Source organism: Equus caballus, chromosome 10 (genome assembly GCF_041296265.1).
Source record: "Equus caballus isolate H_3958 breed thoroughbred chromosome 10, TB-T2T, whole genome shotgun sequence".
Classification (NCBI taxonomy): Eukaryota; Metazoa; Chordata; class Mammalia; order Perissodactyla; family Equidae; genus Equus; species Equus caballus.
This window is the reverse complement of record NC_091693.1, coordinates 10,327,310-10,348,489: the sequence shown is the minus strand read 5'-3', so window position 1 is coordinate 10,348,489 and position 21,180 is coordinate 10,327,310. Positions and strand designations below refer to the sequence as shown.

At 58.6% G+C, this 21,180-nt stretch overlaps 2 protein-coding genes across 2 annotated transcripts; both read right to left on the bottom strand.

Annotated features, from left to right (window-relative positions):
- Positions 1 to 2,125: 2,125 nt before the first annotated feature.
- Positions 2,126 to 9,286, bottom strand: DLL3 (delta like canonical Notch ligand 3). Its single transcript, XM_023649723.2, has 8 exons — positions 9,158 to 9,286; positions 8,748 to 9,029; positions 7,923 to 7,980; positions 6,756 to 6,998; positions 5,593 to 5,810; positions 4,571 to 4,793; positions 2,667 to 3,258; positions 2,126 to 2,412 (listed from the first exon to the last, which is right to left on the bottom strand). Exons 1-8 carry the CDS (start codon positions 9,224 to 9,226, stop codon positions 2,238 to 2,240), a joined length of 1,860 nt encoding a protein of 619 aa, XP_023505491.1. The 5' UTR covers positions 9,227 to 9,286; the 3' UTR covers positions 2,126 to 2,237.
- A 4,562-nt stretch (positions 9,287 to 13,848) lies between these two features.
- TIMM50 (translocase of inner mitochondrial membrane 50) lies at positions 13,849 to 21,149 on the bottom strand. Its single transcript, XM_001497601.7, has 11 exons — positions 20,657 to 21,149; positions 19,615 to 19,771; positions 19,068 to 19,099; positions 18,830 to 18,851; positions 17,321 to 17,379; positions 17,113 to 17,232; positions 16,584 to 16,688; positions 16,395 to 16,493; positions 15,298 to 15,454; positions 14,868 to 14,974; positions 13,849 to 14,053 (listed from the first exon to the last, which is right to left on the bottom strand). Exons 1-11 carry the CDS (start codon positions 20,762 to 20,764, stop codon positions 13,952 to 13,954), a joined length of 1,068 nt encoding a protein of 355 aa, XP_001497651.5. The 5' UTR covers positions 20,765 to 21,149; the 3' UTR covers positions 13,849 to 13,951.
- Between the last annotated feature and the right edge of the window lie 31 nt (positions 21,150 to 21,180).

Sequence of the window (21,180 nt, the reverse complement as noted above, 5' to 3'; positions counted from 1 at the left end):
CTCTCCATGCTCTGTCGCAAATAGTTCATTTGAGGAGAGATTTGGAGCTGTCCGTTCTACAGCCTGTTTCTCCCCAAAATCTCTGAGCCATGGCTCTGATACTGGGGGTGAGGACCATGGTGTTCTTCTCTGAGTGACCCCACTTTAGGAGCTGAGCCCTCAGTGGGGTGGGCAGCAGCCCCAGGTCTCGTCAGCTCGCCCTCTTAGTGTGGAAGCTGTGCTCCAGGAGCAAGGGGAGGGCAGTCAGGGCCCCAGTATCCTCAGCAGCACCACAGCCAAGGTAGAGGCCCCCAGTGGGGGCCGGGCGGAAGAAGAGAGCCCCCACCTCTTAGCTGTGCTCACCCAGAACTTAGCCTCAGCAACAGGTAGCAGAAGGCAGGATAAGAAAGGCTATGAAGGTAGCCTTCAACTGGGAACTGGGGCAGGGTGGGGGGTAGGGAGGGAACCCTATGTTCTCAGTTTACCAGTTAGGAACAGAGTTTCTGTTTTGCTGAGCTGGGAGGAGGCAGGGAAGAAGCAGGTGTTGGTTCAAATGTCACTGATTCTCACCGTTCTTACCAAATTTTAGTAGATTATCGTGAATAAACATTTATTAATTTGCTATGTGCCCTTAGGCCCATTCCCAAAGACTTCAGATGGTTGGTTTGTTGCTCTGTTCTGTTTTCATAATCTTCACCAGTTTTGCTGGCAAGTGGGTCTGCAAGCCTCCTCGAGCCGTCATGCCAGACGTGGAACTCCATACGGTCCCTCTTTAAAAAACACAAATGGTAGCACCCTCTGCATTCTTTTGCACCTTGTTCTTTTTTGTTGGACCAAATATCTAGATGATCTCAGATTAGTACGTACCTATCTGCCTCATTATTTTAACAGTTGAATAATATTCTATTTATAAATGGCCCATAAGGAATGCAACCAGTGCCCTCTCATCACACCTTCTAGTTGTTTACACCTTTTGCGATTACAAACAATGCCGCAATACAGACACCTTTGCGCCCACGTGGAAGCTTACGCGTAGGGCAAAGTCCTGGAAATGTAACTATCGGACTTAAGGGGATGCGCACTTTTCATTTTAGAAGTTGTATGAAATTACTCTTTACATGTTTTATTTTGTGTAATACCTTATAAACTTCAGGGTACTGGAGGCAGCCAACATCGTTGCACTGTGTTTTTTAGAAACAGAGCAGCACAAGGCAGGGCCACAAAGATCCCGTGAGCTCTTCAGCAGGGAGGCATGATACAAGAGCAGTCCAGCCCAGCTCCCACTCACACATGCTCTGCGCCCCAACTTCCTCTTCTGTAAAATGGACCCTTTCTGCTTTCCCTGACGGGTGCTGCTGGTTGGCCTGCCCCCTGCAGTACTCATGTCTGGCGACAAACCCCGATCTTTGGAAGAAGGAGGGAGACTCCTTCATTCAGATATTCCATGTGATTCGGCAGGCTGACCTTACTTCCTGCCACACACGAGACAAATGAGCAAGCCTGGCCAATCAGAATAAGCCACACTGCCTGGCCAGGGGCTCAGGCACAGCCACGTGACAAGCCAGGGCCAATGAAAGCCTGTTTACGCACAAGTCATCCCAGGGCCAACGAGAGATCCGGAAGGCACCCAGCCCCTGGATCCAGCCCTGCAGAAGCTACTATCACAGGGTTTTTCATTTTTATGAACTAATAAATCCTCTTTCTTGTTTGAGCCACTTTGAGTTGTTTCTGACCCCCGCAAGAGTGCTATCTATTTTTCTGCTCAGGAGACAAAATCTCTCCCCTCAGCCCCAACACCAAAAACAAAGCACTCAACCCGATGAGTCAAAGCTGATCAAAATAAGAGCCTTTATAAACGCCTCTGGAGAGACGGGGAGCGAGAAAAACAGGATATAAATAACCGTTATGTACAACTTTCGGGGAAAATTCTCCCAGCCACCCCTTCCCGCTTCAACTGCAAAGTGTCTGAGGCAGAGATCGGGCACCACCAAGTTAATCCAAAAAGATCCGGGTTCTGTCTCCAGGAGCTGATGGAGAAGGGCGGCTCAGGCCTAGAAACGAAACGGGTGGAGGCATTAGAAACGGCTGCCCCTCCGCCTCCTCACCCTCTCCCGAGTGCGCGGAAACCGGTGGAGACGCTCCATCCGTCATCCAAAGAGAAGATGGCAAGGAACTCAAAATGACAGCCAAAGGCATGCCAAATAGAACGGTCAGAACTGAAAACGGGGCTTAAGGGCCTTCCAGAGTCTGCACCCTACTCATTTTACAGATATCATAAAAGAGGGCTGCAGGAAAAGCGCGGGCTGCCTCTGCCCAGTGTGAGCAGGGGGGTAGAAGCGGGTAGCTACCTCCCGAGCATAGACGGAAGGAGCAGATATGACGTAGATCGCACGAGAGTCTCCATCCTCAGGGCGATTCCAATCTGCGGACGGGCTGCGGGAGGAAAAGAGTAAGATCCAGGCTGTTGACATTCTCAGATCTGGTTTTCCCCACCCACCATGGAAGGGACCCCAAAGCCAAAGAGGGGAACTGGGGAACGACCGAATCAGGAAAGGGCTGGAGCTGGGGTAAGAGGAAGGGCCCAATCAGGAAGGCCCATCAAGGAATCAGGTCTTTGGCATTGCTCTTTGGAGACTGACGCAAGCAGCCAAGAGGGACGAGGCTGACGTCTGCGGCCCAGCCCTCACCTGGGGCCGTCCCCGGAACCCTCCTGCGTCCTCAGGTTGTTGAGCGCGTCAGGGAGCGCGTGGACCGACGGCTCCGGGGTCCCCGCCAGCAAGCGAGACCCAGTATCCCGGCCAGGGCCACGGCGTCGCACGTGGACCAGCAAGAGCACAGCACCGGCCAAGCCCGCGGCCCCCAGCAGTCCCAAAGCCGGCGGCCAAAGGAAGCGCTGCGGATCCCCGGGCCTCGGGCCGGGCGGGGCCGCGGGCAGCGCGCCTGCGCCGTGGGGCGCGCCGTCGGGGCGCACGGGGACCTCGCAGCGCGCGCCCATGTAGCCGGGCGCGCAGGCGCAGACGAGGCCGGAGAAGTGGGCGTAGCAGCGGCCGCCGTGGGCGCAGGGGCGCGCGGCGCACGGGTCGGCGCGCTCGCGGCAGTCGCGGCCGCCGAAGCCCAGCGCGCAGGAGCAGCGGCGCGCGCCGCCGCCCTCCAGGCACGTGCCGCCGTTGGCGCAGGCGCGGCCGGCGCAGTCGTCCAGGTCGTGCTCGCAGCGCGGCCCCGCGAAGCCGGCGCGGCAGCGGCAGCGCAGGGCGTGGCCCAGGTCCAGGCAGAGCCCGCCTGCGGGGAGCGGGCGTCAGGGCGCGGCTCTGTCTCCGCCCCTTTCTCCGGGTCCCCGCTCTCTCCATCTAACTCCAGGGCCGGCCCCTGGAGGCGACCCGCCTCCTTTCCTCCGGGTGATGTCCTGATTGACTCGGCCTCGCCTCCCTGGCTCTCTGCGTCTCTCTTTTTCTCTGGGCGTCAACCAGACGGAAATGGACGCCCCTTCCCATTTGCCTTCCTCCGTTCCTCCCATTCTTGTCACGTTTTCTCTTCCCGAGCTCACCCTTCAGGGCTCTGCGCAGATGTCCCCTCCTCCAGGAAGCCCTCTCTGACTCTTCCTCCATCCCAGCCCTGTGCTCCCCCCATCACAGCCCTGTCCGCTCTCAGCTCTGGGGACGACTCTGTCTTCCCCTCCGGGTTGGTACCCCCCAGGAGGGTAGGGCCCAGAGCTGTCCTGGTCACTGCGGGGTCCCTGGTACCACCGAGACCACAGTGAACACTCACTGAGTGTTTTGCAGACGATCAGTATTATTATAATAGGAACGCGCAGAGCCCTTTCCATTCATGATCTAGTTTACTCTTGGTAACACTTAGATCAGGTGTCACCACTGCTCAGAGCCCTCCTGTGGCTCCATCTAAGGATGAAACCAAAATCCTCCCCGTGGCCCATGAAGTCCCACAGGATCCGTCCCTGTCACCCCCCTGACCTCTCCCCGCTCTCCCTTCACTCACTCTGCTCCAGCCACACTGACTTCCCTGTGATCCTCAACACACCAGGCACCTTCCTACCTCAGGGCCTTTGCACTTGCTAGTCCCTCTGCCTGGAACACTCTTCCCCCAGATCCCCACATGGCTCCCTCCCTGTCGACCTTCAGCAAGGTCTTCCCTAACCGCTTCAGCTAAAATGTCAACCTACCACCCCACACCCACTCCCCATCCCCCTTCTGGCTTTATTTTTCTTCTCAGTTTTGGTCACCATCTAACCTCTGATATAATTTACTTATTTATCTTGTTTATTGCCCGTCTGCCCCATCAGCTCTACGAGGGCAGAGGGTTTTGCCTGTTTCGTTCCCTGCTCTATCCTCAGTGCCTAGAACAGGGCCTGGCACACAGTAGGTGCTCAATAAATATTTATGAGACAGGAATATCACCTTGCCCGTTTTCCAGAAGAACAGACAGGCTGGGCAGAGGGGGAGGGCCACGTCCCCAGGCCACTGCCCGAGAGGACCCCCCCTCCATCCCCCCGCACTATCTGGGCCGGGCCCTGCTCTTGCGCCCTGGCCGGCCAGGGACCCCGCCGCCTCCCTCGCGTCCGCCCTCCCCGCCTCACCGTTCCGGCACGGCTGCAGGCTGCAGCGGTCCACCCTCTTCTCGCAGTTGGAGCCCTGGAACCCGGGCGGGCAGTGGCAGATGTAGGCGGAGTCGGGGTCTGCGCCGCCCACACACAAGCCGCCATTGAAGCAAGGTCCGTCCGCGCACGTCACCCCGCTCACCTCGCACCGCAGCCCGTAGAAGCCACGGGGACAGGCGCACTCGAAGGACCCCGGGGTCTCCTGGGCAGGGGCAAGAGGACTTCGGACCCGGGTGCTTTCCTTGGAGCAAAGTCCCATCCCCCTCCTCGGTCCTGCCCCTCCCCACCGAGAAGCGCCCTGGGGGCCCAGGGAGATCCGTCCCCACCTCCACACCTTGACCTGCCTGCTCTGCCCTCCCCGTTTCTCTCCGCGTCGCCGAGTCCTACTTGGAGGTCCCAGCTCGAAGCCCACCCTCTCCGTGCAGCCTTCTCTTGATGTCCCCTTCTCAGGCCCGCCCCCTAACCTGAGCCCTGAGTGTCTCTCACTGTCCCCTGGTGGCAGCGTCCAGGGGACGCACGCTGGGCGCTGCCTCATCCCAGTGAACACCAGGCCACTCGCGTGGTCTACCTTCTCCCATCACCACCCCTCAGTCCAATCGGACCTCAGAAGCCACAGCCCCGGGCTCATCTCCAGGAAGCCTTCTCTGATGCCCCCTCCGTCCCAGATTCCCAACCCACCTGGCCCCACCGCCCCCTACCTTGGGCCCTGAGTTGTTCTCTAGCCCTCCGGGAGGGGGCGCACTTTGTGGCCCCACAGGACCCCCCCGCCCCCCAATCGTTCCCAAGTCCACACCTTTAGGTGCCACCCGCCGGGGGTGCGCTCCCCAGTCCCACTCCCATCACCTCATCCTACTTCAAGGCTGGACCCCTCCGGGAAGCCCTCCCTGACAGCACCCCAGCATCCCCCAAGCTGTTGTTCCATGGAGCCCCAGACAGGGGGACGGTGGGAATTCCCAGGGCAAAGTGCCGATCAGGATGAGGGGGGAGGCGGTGATACTGACACTGCAGCTGCCCCCGTTGGCACACGGGTTCCCATCACAGGGCCCAGGCCCAGGGACGAGGCATCCAGGGGTGGCAGAGGATGGGCCCCTGGGGCTGAGGCAGCTGCTGGTGGAGACAGGGACGGTGCAGAGGGGCCCAGTCCAGCCCTCCAGGCAGCGACATTCACCGGGCTGCTCACAGAAGCCGTGCTCGGAGCTGCAGCCGGCTCGACAGGCCGCTGGGGGGGGAAGGAGAGGCAGAGGCGAATGGATGACGGCCAGGGTCAGGAGGAGGGAGATCACAGAAGTTTCGGAGGGCTTTCCATGCATCACTTTGCTTCATCCTTGCAACAGACAACCCTCTGGGCTAGAAGGTATTGCCACCCCAGTTTACAAACAGGGAAACTGAGGCTCAGAGAGGCGGGGTGACTTGCCCAGCTAGGAAGTGGCAGAGTGAGCATTTGAACCCAGGGCATTGGGCTCCAGAGTCTTGGAAGGAGAGTGCAGTGGGGCTCGCAGGTCTGAGCTGGAGAGAGGAGAATGAGGGCACTGGGGACTAGGGAGCGACCCCTGACTTTCAGGGGAGATGGATTGGGGCAGATCTTGGGGGGGCGGGGGGGATCTGGACAAGCCTGGGACTCCTAGGGGCTTTGATGGGGCTCAGAAATTTGGGGAGGGGTCTGAGGGTACCCAAGGTGGAGGTCGGGGGTCCCAAGCTTTAGAAAGCATTGGGGTCTGGCATGCAATCGTAGGGAGGGAGGCTGAAGGACCCCTGGGGGTGGAAGGGTTGGGGAGGAGTTTCCAGGCTCCTGGGTGGGGGTAGGGAGGGCCCCAGAATTAGAAGCTTTGGTGGTCCTAGCATCTGGAAAGGGGTGTGGGTCTGGGTTAGGGGAGGAACTGGGGGACACCAGCATGGGAAACGGGAGTGGAGTTCCTATTTGGGGCGATAAGACTGCTGGGAAGAGGGAAGGGTGCCCAGGAAGGCTGGAGAGAAATCTCGAGTCCTCAGTTTCCCTGAAAGTGGTAGCTGGGCGGCTGGAGGACTAAAGACCAGGAGCGGGGCTAGGGAGGGACGGGGTCCTCAGTTCCCGGAAGGGAGTCCCCGGGCTGTGAGAGGGGCCTGGGGGCCGCGAGCGGAGCGCAGTGGGGGCCCGGGGACGGGGTGGGAGGGACGCGGGACTCACGCGCGGCCTCGCAGTCCTCCTCGGCCGGCGCGCAGGGCCGCAGTCCCGGGCCGCACCGCGAGGGGGCGCTGCGAGGGCGGCAGAGGCGCGCGCACGCGGCCCCGACGGCGGGCGGCTCGCAGCGCGCGCGGTACGAGAAGCGCAGCTCCCAGGCGCCTGCGCGCTGCACGTCCCGGGCCCACGGGCCCCCGGCCGCCAGGCGGCGCCGGCCGGCCACGCGCGCCAGCAGGCTCCAGGCGGGCCCTGCGGGGAGAAGGCGGGGCGCTGCGGGGCTGGCTCGCCCTCCCCCGCGCCCCTCCTAGCGAGGCCACAACTCCCCTTTTCGAGCCCTGGGAGGCGGAGGGCGGGGGGGTCCCGTTGACACGGTGAGAATGGCAGTTACCCCGTTAGCAAGGCTGTAAACCCCCTAATGCGCCCCAGGACCTCTGATCCATCTAGGACCCTGTGACCATCACGATAACACAGTTCTCCCAGAGAAGCCGAAATGTCCCCATATCTTGCCCCAGAATCTTTGTATCTTAAAAGTAGTGATGAGATAGTGCCAAGGGACAATAACAGTTCTCTTGAAGTGAGGTCATAACACCCCCAAATTGCCTCTAGATCTTCCTGTATCAGAAAGATGACAGGGACCCCATTGTGGGCCTTACATAACGCCAAAGTCCCCCGCCCCGCCCCCCAGCCATTAAGGGTCGCCCCATATGCCTCGCTGAAACATCCGCTCAGTATTCTCTCTGGTGAGCCTGCGGCACCCCATAGGGCTCCCTGGGTCCTCTAGGGACAAAGTGACAAAGCTTCGCGTGAAAGAACCAGAAGTAGCCTGGGTTCTCAAAGTCAGATGGCGACAGTAGGACTGTGAGATGCTGTAACCAGCTCCAGTGGCTTCAATTTCAAGGTAGTCAGAGAGCTTCCCCCACGTCACCCGCTATGAGGACCGTGGGCTCCTACATCCAGTCCCAGGACATTTCTCTGCTGACACGCCAAGAGCCCTGGAGCCATCCGCACCCAGCACCGCTCTCCAGGAGCTGGGGTGATATCATGCGTCCAGCAATCCCGTGAATGCCCCGCCCTCCAGACAGCCCCATGTCACCCTCCTGGCCCTCACGTGGGGCCCCAACTCCCGGGAGACCCTGCACTCCCCACCACAGGCCCAAGACTGAAGACACTCACCTCCGATCTGTTCTCCTAACTCTTCTCTCCAGGTTTCGATGATGAGAGAGAAGGTGCCCTGTGGGTGGAGGAAGGGGGAGAGGAAGGTGGGGGGGAGACAGGGCTCAGGGCAGGTACTTGATGAAGGCCAGAATTTAGGGGTGATGACCATTCCAGGGACCAGGCAGGCAAGGGACAATTCCCACAGGGACAGGCCCAGGGAAGGAAGGACCTTCATTATTGAGAACTTACTATGTGGTAAGCACTATACTCGAGATACCTGCTTGAATCCCACAAAAGGGACCCTGTGAGGTGCCCTGATTATCCCATTTTACAGATGAGGAAACCGAGGCTGGAAAAGGGAAAGTCACTTGCCCAAAAGGACAAGGGTCTAGAATTCAAATACAAGTCTGTTCGCTTCTGTGCTTCTGGGGTTGTGGGATGGGAGATAGGATTTTGGAGGCGCAAGAGTCATGAATGTGGGCCCCACCTGGAAGATCTGAGAAGGGATAAGGTGAGAGGAGATTGGGGGTCTCCAAGACAGGGTGTGGGAGGGTCCCTAGGTGCAAAGAGATTTCGGGATAAAGATGAGGATCCCAGTGTTTTGGGATCCCCAAGGAAAAGAAGTCAAGTTCTGTGAATTTAGGATTTCCAGGTGTTCTTGGGATTTGGGGTCTGAAGCGTGCAGAGCTAGGAGCAGAAGATTTGGGATCCCTAGAGGGCAAGTTGGAGTTAGATTTGGGGTCCCCAATGTGTAGGGTTTGGGGGTCTTGGAAGTTGGAGGGCTCAAGGCGGTCGAGGTTTGGGTAAGGCCTCCCGTACGGGCGGCCCGGGGCCGGGTCTCACCGGCCAGGCGTCCCGGAAGGGCACGCGCATGAGGCCGTCGGGCAGCAGCAGGTCAGGCGCCGGCGCTCCGGGCTGCTCGGTGTAGACGGGTCCGCGCGCGCTCAGCGCCGCGCCCAGGGCGCACGGAGACTCAGCGGCCTCCTCGGAGACTCCTGGCTTCAAACAGACCCTAAAGAAGAGGCGGCAGGGGCCCCGGGAGCCGCAGGGGGACCGCGGGGCCCCCGGGCCTGGGCCCGGCCCAAAGGAGAGGATCTGCAGCTCGAAGACGCCGGCCGGCCTTGCCTGGGGCGCAAAGGGGCACAGGGTTAGTGGGCCGGCGGGACCCAGGCGTCTCGTCCTCCCCGGGCCCCCTCGCCGAGACCCCTGGGTTGCACCCCCTCCCATGCATCCCTTTCCACTCCTGCTCTGACCTGGGGAAGGAAAATAAGCGCCAGAATCACCATCTGGGACAGGAGCTGGGGCATCCGCGGGGAGCCCATGGCCTTTCGGGGTCTCGGGAGCCGCAGCTGCAGGCTCCGGAGCCTTATATCTGAGGGGACGGCTCCGCCCCTTGAGGCAGCCGCCGGCTCCCGGGGACCCTATGGGAGGGGGTCGCAGAGGGAGGGAAGCTGCAGTAGGACCCGTGAGACTCTGTCGTGGGCACAGGCAGTGTAGTAAGTGGATGATGTTGTGTGTGGTTGTGCGTGTAACTTTGTGTGTGCCTGAGGATGGCGTGGGGTGAGGGGGCTAAGCCTGTTTGTGGGGTTGTGTATGATTTTAAGATTCTGTAGTGTGTGTGTGGTGTGAGCAAAAGCTACTTACTGGAGAGTGCACTACATGACTTTGTGATTGTGTGTCTAGGTGAGACCGTGTGGCTCCACGCGTGCCTGAAATTGTGTGTGGTGAAGCCTGTTTGTGGGGTTGTAAATAATTCTAAAACTGTGTGTGTGCACGTGCATGCGTGCGCACCTGCCTGGGAGAATGGAGGTGTACATGACCTCATGATTGTGTATGAGTGTATGAGATCCTGGACCACTGTGTGTAGTCGTATGAAGTTATGAAGCTGTGACTTTGTGGTCCATGCAGGTGCCCCTAGGTAGCTGTGTGTGTGTGGTGGGGTCTTTGCAAGTAAACGACTGAGGATGCATGTGTGAAGGAGTCTTGATGTGCAGATACGATGAAAAGCTGGGGTTCTTTGTGGACCCCTGTGGGTGTGTGTGTGCGCCTGTGTGTGTTGCCCTCCCCAAGACAAAGCCATCCTCCCAAACCCGGCATCACAGATGCACGAGACGCCAGGGTGAGGCGGCCGGCCTCCGAGGGGGCTCCCAGCTGTATGGAAATGCCGCCATCTGCTGGGCGGCCCTGCCCCTCCCCCTTTGGGGCAAACGCAGCTGGGCTGCCCGTTTGGCCTCCAGAAGGTGTGAGGAGCAAATGGGCAGGAAATTCCGTCTTCCCGGCTCAGGGCCCCTCCGTCCCTCCCGGATGAATGGGGGGGCACCCCGGGCCCTCCAGAAGCCCCTTAGTATTCCAGGACCACCGCAAGGACAGCTAGTCAGGAGCAGATGTCCTGGCCCTCGGGTCATAAGCACTCGCTCCGTGCCAGGTGCAGAGCAAAGCCCTCTGGATGGAGTAAGATCCCCCAAGATAAAAAATGTTAATATCTAGAGGCTAATACTTATAGGGGGGAACCCGGGTTCCATTTGTACACGTTCTTCTTTTAGAGAAGTGAGACTAATCCGTACAGCAGAGCCCGGCATCCGGAAGTGCTCGGTAATTTTCAGTGAATCCAAGAATTCCCTGTAGTTTTCTCTTGATCCTGAGGACTGGAGTCAGGGAGGGGAGGTGGCGAAGGCCGTGCTCGACTGGCGCAGAACATCCCGGCTTCCTTGGCACGGGTTTTCCCTCTATACTGCTCTATTCTTCCGCCCCCCTTCTCTAGTTAATTCCGGTCTCCCCCGTCAGCCCTCCCCCCCTGTAGGAGGCCTTCCCTAAACACTCCCCAAGGGGTCAGGCCACTCCTCTGAGTTCCCACAGCCCCCTGCCGTTCCTCTGTCCCCGCCCTGACCACTCTGGCCTATGGGGTCTTTCTAAGCACAAATCTGACCACATCCCTCTCCTGCAGACTCTTCCATGGCTCCCCAGGACCTTCAAAAACACCCCGAGATTCTAAGGCTGACATTTGGGGCCCTCCCTCCACATCTCCCCTTCTCAAACAGGTTCTGTGGCCCCAAAGCGCAGAGCCAGACCACCCGGGCCAGTTACTAGGAGGCAAATTAGGGCCTGTACTGAGGTCGGTGGAGGAATGAGCTTCCCGTCAGAGGAGACATTCAAACGGAACTTGGACAGCCATTAGAACCAGCTGTGGGAGGAGATAAATTCATGGTCTGGATAATAATTTTGGAGGGTACTGGATTCCAGGTCTGAGATATCTCTAAACCTTTAAAAAGAGTAAAAGCCAGCCTTCTTGAGGGTTTGTGCCAGGCACAATAGTGTTTCATGTGACTTCTCTCATGTCTGAGTGTGAAATGTACTTTAAGGGATTTCCAAGTGTCTTTTTGGCTATTCAGGACTTGTCCTTGTGTGCCAACCTTAGAGCCCACAGGCCATGCTGAGGTGACATTTGAGCAAAGACCTAAAGAAGAGGAGGGTAAGCCATATGGATCCTGGGAAGAAACATTCCTGGCAGCAGGAATAGCAAGTGCAAAGGCCTTGAGGTTGACCATGCCTGGCACATTGATATTCCCTTGGCTTCCTCATTTCATCCTTGTCTCCACTCAAACACACCCTCCCAAGAGGCCTTCCCTGACTGTTCCAGCTAATCTAAAACAGCACCCGAAGTCCCAAGACCACTCCATCTCCTTACCATACTGTTTTTCTTTACACATTCATTACCCCAATACCTGACCATTGTCTGTTTCCTTCAAGAAAACATCAGCTCCATGAGAGCGGAACTTTTTATCTGATTTGCCCACTGACGCACTCTAGTGCCTAGGACCAGGCCTGGCGGTGGGTGCTGAGAAAGTATTAGCTGAGTAAGTGAAGGAATGAGGGAGGTACCATTATTAATCTCTCATGAATGAGGAAACTGAGATGCTGGACCCCTTGCCCCAGGTCCCAGGGCTTGCGCATGGTGTGACCTGGGAATCCAGGGCCTGGGGTAAGCCTCAAAGCGGCCCCAATCCCGCCCATCAGCTGATGCCACAATGCAGCCTAGTGCCCAGAGCATCTTAGGACAGCATCCTAGGCTGTGTCATTTAAGAATCTCGGGGTGTCAGTGTCTCAGAGGCTGCATGTGCACGAGTCAGGCCCTGCCCTCCCCTCGCGCCCTCCAGCCTTGAGCAGGTGTGGCCCGCCAGCACCCTCCCTGAGCCAGCACCAGGCTTGGGGAGAGGCCCGAGAACCAGTGGGCAATGAAGCATGTGCCAGCCCCAGTGCTAGAGCCTTAAGCCCCAGGGGCCGATGGTGACCAGTGGGGAACAGGAGGCACAGGACAAACGCACTTCCTGCTTTCCTGCCCTGTGGGTGGACAGGTCTGAGTCACATTTCAAAAGGCTCCTCAGAAGGTTCCATGGGGCTCAGTGTGTCACCCGCTGCAGTGGCTGTCTGTCTGTCCACAACTCTCTCCCCAGGATGACAGTCCCCAGACACACAAGCCTGTCTCCACCTCTGCGTTCCCTTAAGACAGGCTCCAATCCTTAAAGCCACATGCAAAGAAAAGGCAGGCCCCTCCTTCAATCCTGGGCCGTCCTCAAGCTACGGCGTCCTGGGGACATCGGCCAACCCTCCCCTGGGTTAGAGCCAGTCCATCTTGGGGTTGGGGGGGTGGGTTGTGTGCAAATTTTAATTCTTCGTTGCACATGTCTGTGAGCCTTTTAAAAATTCTTGAGTTCACAGGTTCCATTTGGCCCACAGAGTTTTAAATACATTTTATCACAAACACCAGGGAAGGTCTTCCGAAAATCTTTAACTGGTGTTAGCACTAAAGCTGGCGGGAGCAGGAGAGGCTGGGACAGCCCAGCTGGCACAGGATATGGCAACGCGAGAATGCCCGGCGTGGCCTGGTGAGCCCCAGGGAATATCCGCACAGCCTGAGCATGAACCGTCCCTCTACCCCTCAGCACCACTCCACTAAGATGGGCACCATCATGCCCCCACTTCAGAGAGAAGGAAACTGAGGCAGGAAGGTGCCCTGACTAGCTTCACATAGCTGCCATCTGAGCACCTACAGGGAGTGCCTCGCTCAGCAGTCAACCCAGCCTGTGGAGTGGGTACTATTATGACTATTTTATAGATGTGGAAACTGAGGCAGAGAGGTGACGGAACTTGCTCGAGGTCACACAAGCCAGCAAGCGATAGAGCTTGGATTTGAATTCGGGGCAGTCTGGATCTCCCACTCTTAAACAACCCACAACCGTGCCGTCCAATGCAGGAGGCAGCAGCCACACACGGCTATTTAAACTCAACCGGATTAAAATGGGAATTCCTCCCATCGCGCAGTTAGCCCTAGCCACGCTTCATGCAGTCAACAACCCCCCGCACTGGCTGCTGGACTGCACGGCGCAGACAGAGAACTTGGGCGAACATCGCAGAAAGTTCCGTTGCCAAGTGCTGCTACACGGTCTGCCTGTGTTAGTTAAAAGCCAACATTTAAAAATTGGAGATTAATCTAAAAATCTCAATTTCTGGCTTCTACTGGAAAATCAGAAGATGCAGCATCTCCATTCCCCTTCCCCCAGGGCTGCAGCAGGCGCAGCGGGCAGCAGCTGCCCTCCTGAGGGGCCACCTCCGTGCACCCCCACCCCGAGCCCACACTCCGACTTCCAGAGCAGCCTGGCCGCTACCTGGCTTCAAAACCCCTTGTGCCATCCTCTCTTCTCTTTTCCACAGCTGGGGAATCTGGGGCCAAAGAGGGAGACGCGTTTCCTGCAGACGGCACAGCACACGGGAAGACACGCCAGAGCAGGACCCAGGCTTTCGGATTCCTGGGCCAGGATTCCAAACCAGCCCTGATCCACCGAGGCAGCCGCTCTGGGCTCGGCAGCCAGTGAGCCACTGTGTGCGATGACCCGAGTCCCGGACCTCACCCCGATGCCCCCATCTGGAGACTCTCCGGACACAGGAGTGTGGCGTCGGGGATGGACTTTATTGGACACGTGGCCGCCCAAGCCGTGGTCTGGGAGCACTGGGGCCTGGGCCCCAGTATTGAGTTTGAGGAGGCCCAGAGCTCAGGGCTGTTTGGATCGAGGCCACAGGCGGCTGGTGAGAGAGCCGAAGAAGAGGTTCTGCTTGCTGGATTTGGAGAGCTCGGCCAGGCGCTGCTGCTCCTCCTGGGGCCGGGGACAGACAGAGGAGGGAGGGTCAGCCGGGGCGGACAGAGCCTCCTGCCACACTCCCAGGTCCCCAGCCCTCAGCCCAGGGACCACCGTTCTCAAACCTCTGCCCAGCCCAGACTCCTTTCCCCAAACCCCCAGGACACCAGCCAGACACAGGCAAGAGCCAGCTCTGAGGCGCAGGAGCCCAGACTCAAGTCCCAGGTAATCTCACGATTCCCTTCCCCAGATACCAGGGTCCCTCCCCTGAACCCTGGGAACCTACCCCAGACCCTTCACCAGACTGCACTGTCCTGCTCCCTGGGGCCCCCAGTGCCCAGCCCTGAGCTCTATGACCCCTTGTCTAGACACTGGGGTATCACAGATCTCCAGGGACTCCTTCGGGCACCCAGGAGCTTAGAGTCTACTCCCAGGGACCCAACCCAGAGTCTGGTCAACCTCAGCATAGACCCCTGGGAACCTCTTTCCCAGACTCAATCCATATTCTTAGCCCTACTTCCAAACGACCAAGATCACACGAAGCCCCAGAATTCCTTGCCCAGACCCTTGGGCCAAGTGTCCAGGGATCCCTCCTTCCAGACCTGCGCAAGCCCCTCAAGGTGACCCCTCTCCCAGACCTATCTCAAATGCTCGGCGTTTCCTGCCTCCTCTTCTCAGAGCAGGCTGCAGACCAAGTCACACAAGAGCCCCACGGGGCAGGCGGTACGGAAGAGAAGGTATCAGGGCGGAGACAGGCTGCTCCAGGGCTCCTCCTTCAGGAGCCCGGGAACTGACGTGGTGTCCCCACCAGGCTGGGGATCGGAGCGCCCACCTGTTCCAGCCGGCTTTGCCGCTGTTTGAAAGCCTCCAGCGGGTCGTCCTCCAGGGCGTAGTGCTCCAGCACCGTCCGCACATCCTCCACGCTGTTCAGGGCAATGGCTGCGGGCACAGCAGGCGAGGGTCAGCCAGGGTGGAGGCCAGAGCAGGCCAGGGCCCATGAGGGTAAAGGTCGAAACTGCCTGGAACGCTTCTCAACACTCTAAAAGGGCACCCCTGAACATTCCTGAGCACCCCCTAAGTACTCCAGAGGGGCACCCCAAATATTCTAAGAAGCTTCTGAAGACTGCAAGATGCTTCTGGATCGCCTGCACCTCGAGTACCCCATTTTACAGGAAAAACAAGCTAGAATCAAGCGTCTGTCGTCCCTCTTGAGGGTCAAGGGCTCTGGGGTCAGAAGCCAGAAGGTCAGGGGTCAGCCTCACTCTTGAGGAAGGCAGACAGGTCCAACAAGACACGGTCATCGGAGTTCCCGTCCCAGGGCCGCAGGGCGACACCATTGTAGGGCTGCAGGCGGAAGGCTTCCTTCTTGCAGTCCACGACTACCACACGGGCCGGGTCCCGATTCAGACAGGAAATGTCCTGCAAGTGGGCCATAGGTCAGATTAAGGCCTGTGCCCCTTCCCTCCCCACCAGGAACCCCCAGAGAGAGAGAGGGAGACAGATAAAGACACACACAGATACACGCACACACGGCACTGCACACTGGGATCACCACGACGGGGCCTCCCCAAGAGCAGGCTGGGATGACAGCACCAAACCCCCCAGGGAGCTGGGGGCTAGTCACAGCCCTGGCACGCAGACAGGCTGATGTGCAGGTTCCCTGAAAAGGGCGCCGGGCGCTCATGTGGTTAACCACTGCCCCAGGTGATTGTTGCAGGTCTGCAAACCTCTCATCCAGACAAAGAGGTGCAGACAGATCTACCACAACACACGGGAGCCACTCAGACAGGTACCCACACACAGACCCTCCAAGACCTCAATCACGGCCCACGTCCTTCTGCACCCTGAAGAACTACGTAGACCCACAGGCCCACCAAGACATGGTCAGAAACCCAATAGCCACTTAGACACACAGATGCTTGGAACCAGACCAACAGAGACCCATTCACAGACTCCTGGACCCCTGGATACATTGCTGGTGACAGCAACAGACACCAGATCAAACCAACCCTAATCAGAGTCTCATATAAGCTACTACAATTACACAATCCCAGAGACACTCAGTTCCAGTCACAGAGACAAAAAACAGCTGCCAGCTTTCACGTCCCTACCCCTTACCCCCAACTGTCTTCCTTGGGGAGACCTCATTTCCCCCCACACCCACTCCCAGACTCTGGGGAAGGGAGAAGGGCCTAGAGGCCCAGCCCAGACTGAGGGCGGGCTGCCATCCTGCTAGAATCAGACCTGGACCAGAACCAGATGTAGGGTTGAGGCTGGGGTCAGAACTGGGTCCTCTTTCCCTCAGGAAGTGCCAGCTCCCCCAAATCCCAGAGGCCCACCCATGACCCCCACATGGCACCTTAACATGGTGCCCATCCATGTATCTTGTGGCGTCCCGGAACAGGCGGTAGGAGATGAAGCCGTGGGGGTCCACGCTGTCGATGAGTGGAAACGCAGTCTGGGTGGGATGGGAGAACACAGTCAGGCTGAGCCCCGGCCCTGCAGATCCCCCGCCACATCGACCCCCCTCCTCTGCCGGGGGCCTCACCATGCCAGTCTCCGACGTGAAGATGACGATTTCATACAAAGGGGCCAGCTGCTGGAATAAGGTCTCAATGCCCGGACGCTTCTTAAACCTCCAGCCCGTGGCCAGCTGGGGAGCAGTGAAAGCAGTGAAACACCAAGATCCAAGGCCCCCAAGGCTCCCAGGACGACAAAGACCCAGCCTGGAGACTCCCAGAACCAGAGTGCTCTCCCCCTGTCTTTGTGGCCCTCGGGGGGGGTCAGGAGTACATGGCTGTGACTGAGGGTCTGAGAGTCTGAAGGGTGTGGGGCCCAGAACACCAGCCGACTCCTCTGCAGCCCTTACTTGGGGCACTTACAACAGCCTACGGGGCAGGGGTAGCACCACTGAGGCAAGCGGGCCAGAGAGGGCATACCTCCTCCCCAGAATCACACAGCAGAGCTGCTCTGAACCCCAGCCTGGCTCCCGAGTCTACGTTCTTAACCACATCATCACAATCTGGCCACCCTGCTCTACCCTATGTCCCCAACCCGCTGCCTTCCCCAGGACACACCGACCACTCAGGGTGCAGGAGGACGCCAGTGAGCTCCAAGACCAGGGTGTAGGGCGGCTGGTAGTACGGCTCCCGCAGAGGGTCTGGGAGAAGGCAGGGGCTGGTGGGCTCGATGATCATCTGTGGACGAAGGACAAAATGGGGGCACTCGGGGAGACAGGGAACTGGGGACGGAGGGATGGGGCCTGGGCCCAGGGCTCTTGCTCACCTGTCTATAATCTTTGAAATATTTGTATGTCCGGCGCAACTGCTGTACCAGGATTGGATCTAGAGAACGCCAGGGCAAAAAGAGATTCTAAGATAAGCCACTGCTCAACCTCCCAGACAAACCGGAGTTTATCTATCAGAAACCGGTCTACACTCCCACCTGGTTTGAACCAGCTCATTTCTAAGCCCAAAGGTAGAAGGCAATGACATAGCCGCCAGGTAGGAACAGATGTTTTTATTCACCTGCCCAGTTTTAACCTGAATCTTTATACCCACACACCACCCCAGGTATAAAACAGAACATTCACACGCCTGCCCACTTAAAACCCACACACGGAGAGACCTGCGGACATGACGCCAGTATATTTAGTCCGTTTTGAACCTAGGCTTCTAGATCTGCCCGCTTTAAGCCAGGACGCTGAGTCTAGTTAAATCACAGTGAACATATACACACAGCTGGATACTTCAAACCAGTGGTTCGCAACGAGGAGCAATTTTGTCCCCCTCCTCCGGGAAATTGAGCAGTGTCTGGAGACATTTTTGACTCCAGTATTGATGTCACAACACTGGCGTCTAGTGGGTAGAGGACCAGGGTGCCGCTAAATATCTTACAACACACAGGACACTCCCCCACAACAAACAACTATCTGATCCAAAGAATCAATAGAGCCAAAGTTGAAAAATCCTGGTTTAAGCGAATATACTGAATCCAGTTTAAAACAGGCATCTTACACGACTGCCCACAGTTTTTCTAGTCCAGTTAAACAACTATTTACGGGGCCTGCCTTTTCCAAAGCAAAACGTCGGAACCACTGAAGCTAAGAAACACACACGTTTTCAACCTGCATGTTTACCTGCCCAGTTTAAATTAGTACGCTGATTTGTTTAAACCAGTATGATTCTACACCTGCCCAGTTAAAACAGCATACTTTTCCACCTGCCTAGTTTAAAAAAATCAATGTACTAACATGCTGGTTTGCAAACTCCCCCAGCACAAACAGGTGGCTTTCTGGACTTACCAATTTTGTTTTTCTCCTGGAAAGGGCCAGGTGTGACAGAATTGCCAACTACTCTCTACTATCCAATTTGTCAGAAACTCCCCCAAAGCTGGTTAACCAAAAGGGGGAGGGAGGACGGAGGCATTGTTTTGGAAATGAGGAGCCGGGGGAAGAAAGGAGGCTGTCATAAAGAGGGGGTGAGGGACTGCAGATGCTCAGATCCAAGGCACAGGAAGCCATGTGTCTGGCAACAGAGAGCCCGGTCTCCCCAAGCACTCCCACCCCGGATTCCCCTCCCCCACCCATCCCTGACCATCTGCTCCTGGGCTGAGGGGCCAGGGAAGGGGGCTGGGGCTCTGTGATGCCCCTCCCCCCAAAGCCACCCAGCTGCTGGATCCCCCACCCCCTAAGGGAAGGAGAAGCCAAGGCCATCAGATGGAGAGGGAAACACCCCTACAAATGGCAGAGCAGGGAGGGTCAGGGGACCCCAAAATCTGTGTCTGTTTACTCACCATTGTCGAATTCATCGGGAATCTGGGAGGCAGAGAGAAAAATGGAGGGTTTGGGATGGCAGAGGCACAATCCCATCACACCCAGAAAAGAAATCTCCGGGGCCCTGGGAGGAGTAGGCAAAGGTCCCTGGGAGGAAGAGGCTCACCCCAGACCAGAAATGAGCCTGCACAGACCTCAGGGGAGGGCACCCACAGGAGTAGACCCCCGGTAAGGCCTCTGGGTCTCCGTCCCCCTCACCTTGGCACCAGTTTCATCCACAGAGTTGTTTCCTGCAAGGGAGACAGGGATGAATGAGAGGCCTGGGGGCCTGGTCGCCTGGGTCCTGAGGGAGGAAGAGGGCAGGGCGCTGCACTCCTGGGTCTGAGGCAAGAGGGCTAGAGGCGTGGTCTACTGAGATCAAGAGAGGAGGGGGCTGGTAGCCAGGACCCCTGGGTCTCCTGGGTTTCTGAGGGATAGAGGGACTTGGGGAGGGCTGGAGTTTTGGGTGCTGAGGGCAGAGTAGCTTAGGAAGCCAGTCCAGGTCTGTCTTTCCCCATCTTCCTCTCTTCCCACTCACACCCTGTAGCCTAGTACAGGAACCAACGAGAAAGAGCAGGACCTTGAACAAAGTGAGTAAAAGGGAGACTTCCCCCATTTCCAAGGTAGACGTTCTAGTTGGCTGCCCTATTGAGGGAGGAGCCAGGGAATGAACACAGGGGAGCCCTTAGAGGAAAGAGGAATAGGTTCTGCAGTAGAAAACAGGGCCAACAGAACAAAACTGGGGGGGCAGGGATATGTCCCTCACCAAAGATATAGACGACGCTCACGGTTCCACCGGCACCGAGCAGCCCAGCAAGCCAGAGGGCAACTTTCTTGGCGTAGCTGGGACCCTCCGTGCCCCGCTGCTGCTGTGGCCCCTGGGCCTGGGCCTTTGTGCCAGCTCGGCTCCCGATTTCCGCTGCCTGCAATCGAGAGAGGGTAGGTTGGCCAAGAGAGAAGAAAGAGAAGGTCAGAGTGCTTCGGGCACCCTGGTCAGAGAAGAATCAAGGTCAAGAGCAGGGAAGCAGTCACCCACATGGCCTCCGGCTGATGTGTCCCTGGAGGGGCAGCCAAGAGACTGGGTCTCTGAGAATGGTCAAGAACTAGACTCTCCGGCGCCAGGATCCCAGGAGTTCAGGAGTTGACAGGCCGGGTGCCCAGGATCTTGGAGGCAAAGGACTGGAGGGCCTGAAGCCCAGAAAAGCAGACGAAGGAGATGAAATCCGGGAGCTTGGCTGGACATTGGGATGCTTGCAGCAAGGCAACAGAACACACAAGGCTATGGGACGGGGGTTTAAAGCCTCCGGATGCCTGGGGCTCACGGTAGCAAGGCAAAGAGAAGGGATGGCAGCAGGGGCTTGTGGAAGTAGGGCACGGAAGTGATGGACTGCAGGTCAGAATGGCTGGGTCTCTGTCAACATGGAGGCAGGTCGAATGAGAAGCCCGAACATCCACCTCGCCACCACCACCACCAACTCGGGGAAACACCCCCAAGGCCAGCGTCCCGAGGCCCTCGCACTCAAGTATTACCCGAGCGGCCACTGAGATGAGAACAGATGACCCCCCTCCCCAGGCGCCCAAGTGGGGTTCAGAGGAAGTGGGGTCCAGAGGATGCGCTTGAGCCCCCAGCATCTAGCCGAGGGGAGGAAGCGTTGCCCACCCCGGGAGGCAGGGAAGCGCGCCCAACGCGGGCGGCGTTCCATTCAGCACCCTGAGGCGCTGCGTCCCAGAACCCCCGGGCGGCGACGGTCCGCCCGGAGCTCCAGGGAAGGGAGCCTGCACCCGAGGGCCACCCCCGTCCTGCTCACCTGGTCCGAGGCCCGGGGAGGCGGCGTCGCCAGCCTCGCGCACAGTCCCCGCGCGCCGAGCCGGAGCCCGCTTCGCAAGCGCAGGAGCAGCGCCGCCGAGGCCGCCATCTTGCGCTGACGCCACGCGGCCCCGCCCACTCGCTCCCTGCACTCCCGCCCCGGGCCGGGGCAACAGCCAATGGGGACGCAGGGGAGGGGCGGGGGACGGGAGCCCGAGAGAGACAAAGGGCTTCGGGCGGCCCGCCGCGGGCGCGTGCAAGGAGTCAGCCGGCGCCACGCCCTCTGCGCCCGTCGGGTGACCAGCGCCAGCGTAACGGGACGCAGCCGGGCTGCCGGGCTCCCGTGCTCCGCGGGGAGCTGCGGCCGTGCGCGAGGCGCCCGGTGGCTGCCTGATTTGTCCTCGAGAGGAGAAGCTGCGAGTCAGGCGGCTCGAGAGGCGGGCTCCTGGCGCGGGGCCGTCTGTCCTCTCCCGGGAGTCCCTTGGAAAGGGCCCGGGGAGCCAGGCACTTCGTGGGGCCAGGGAA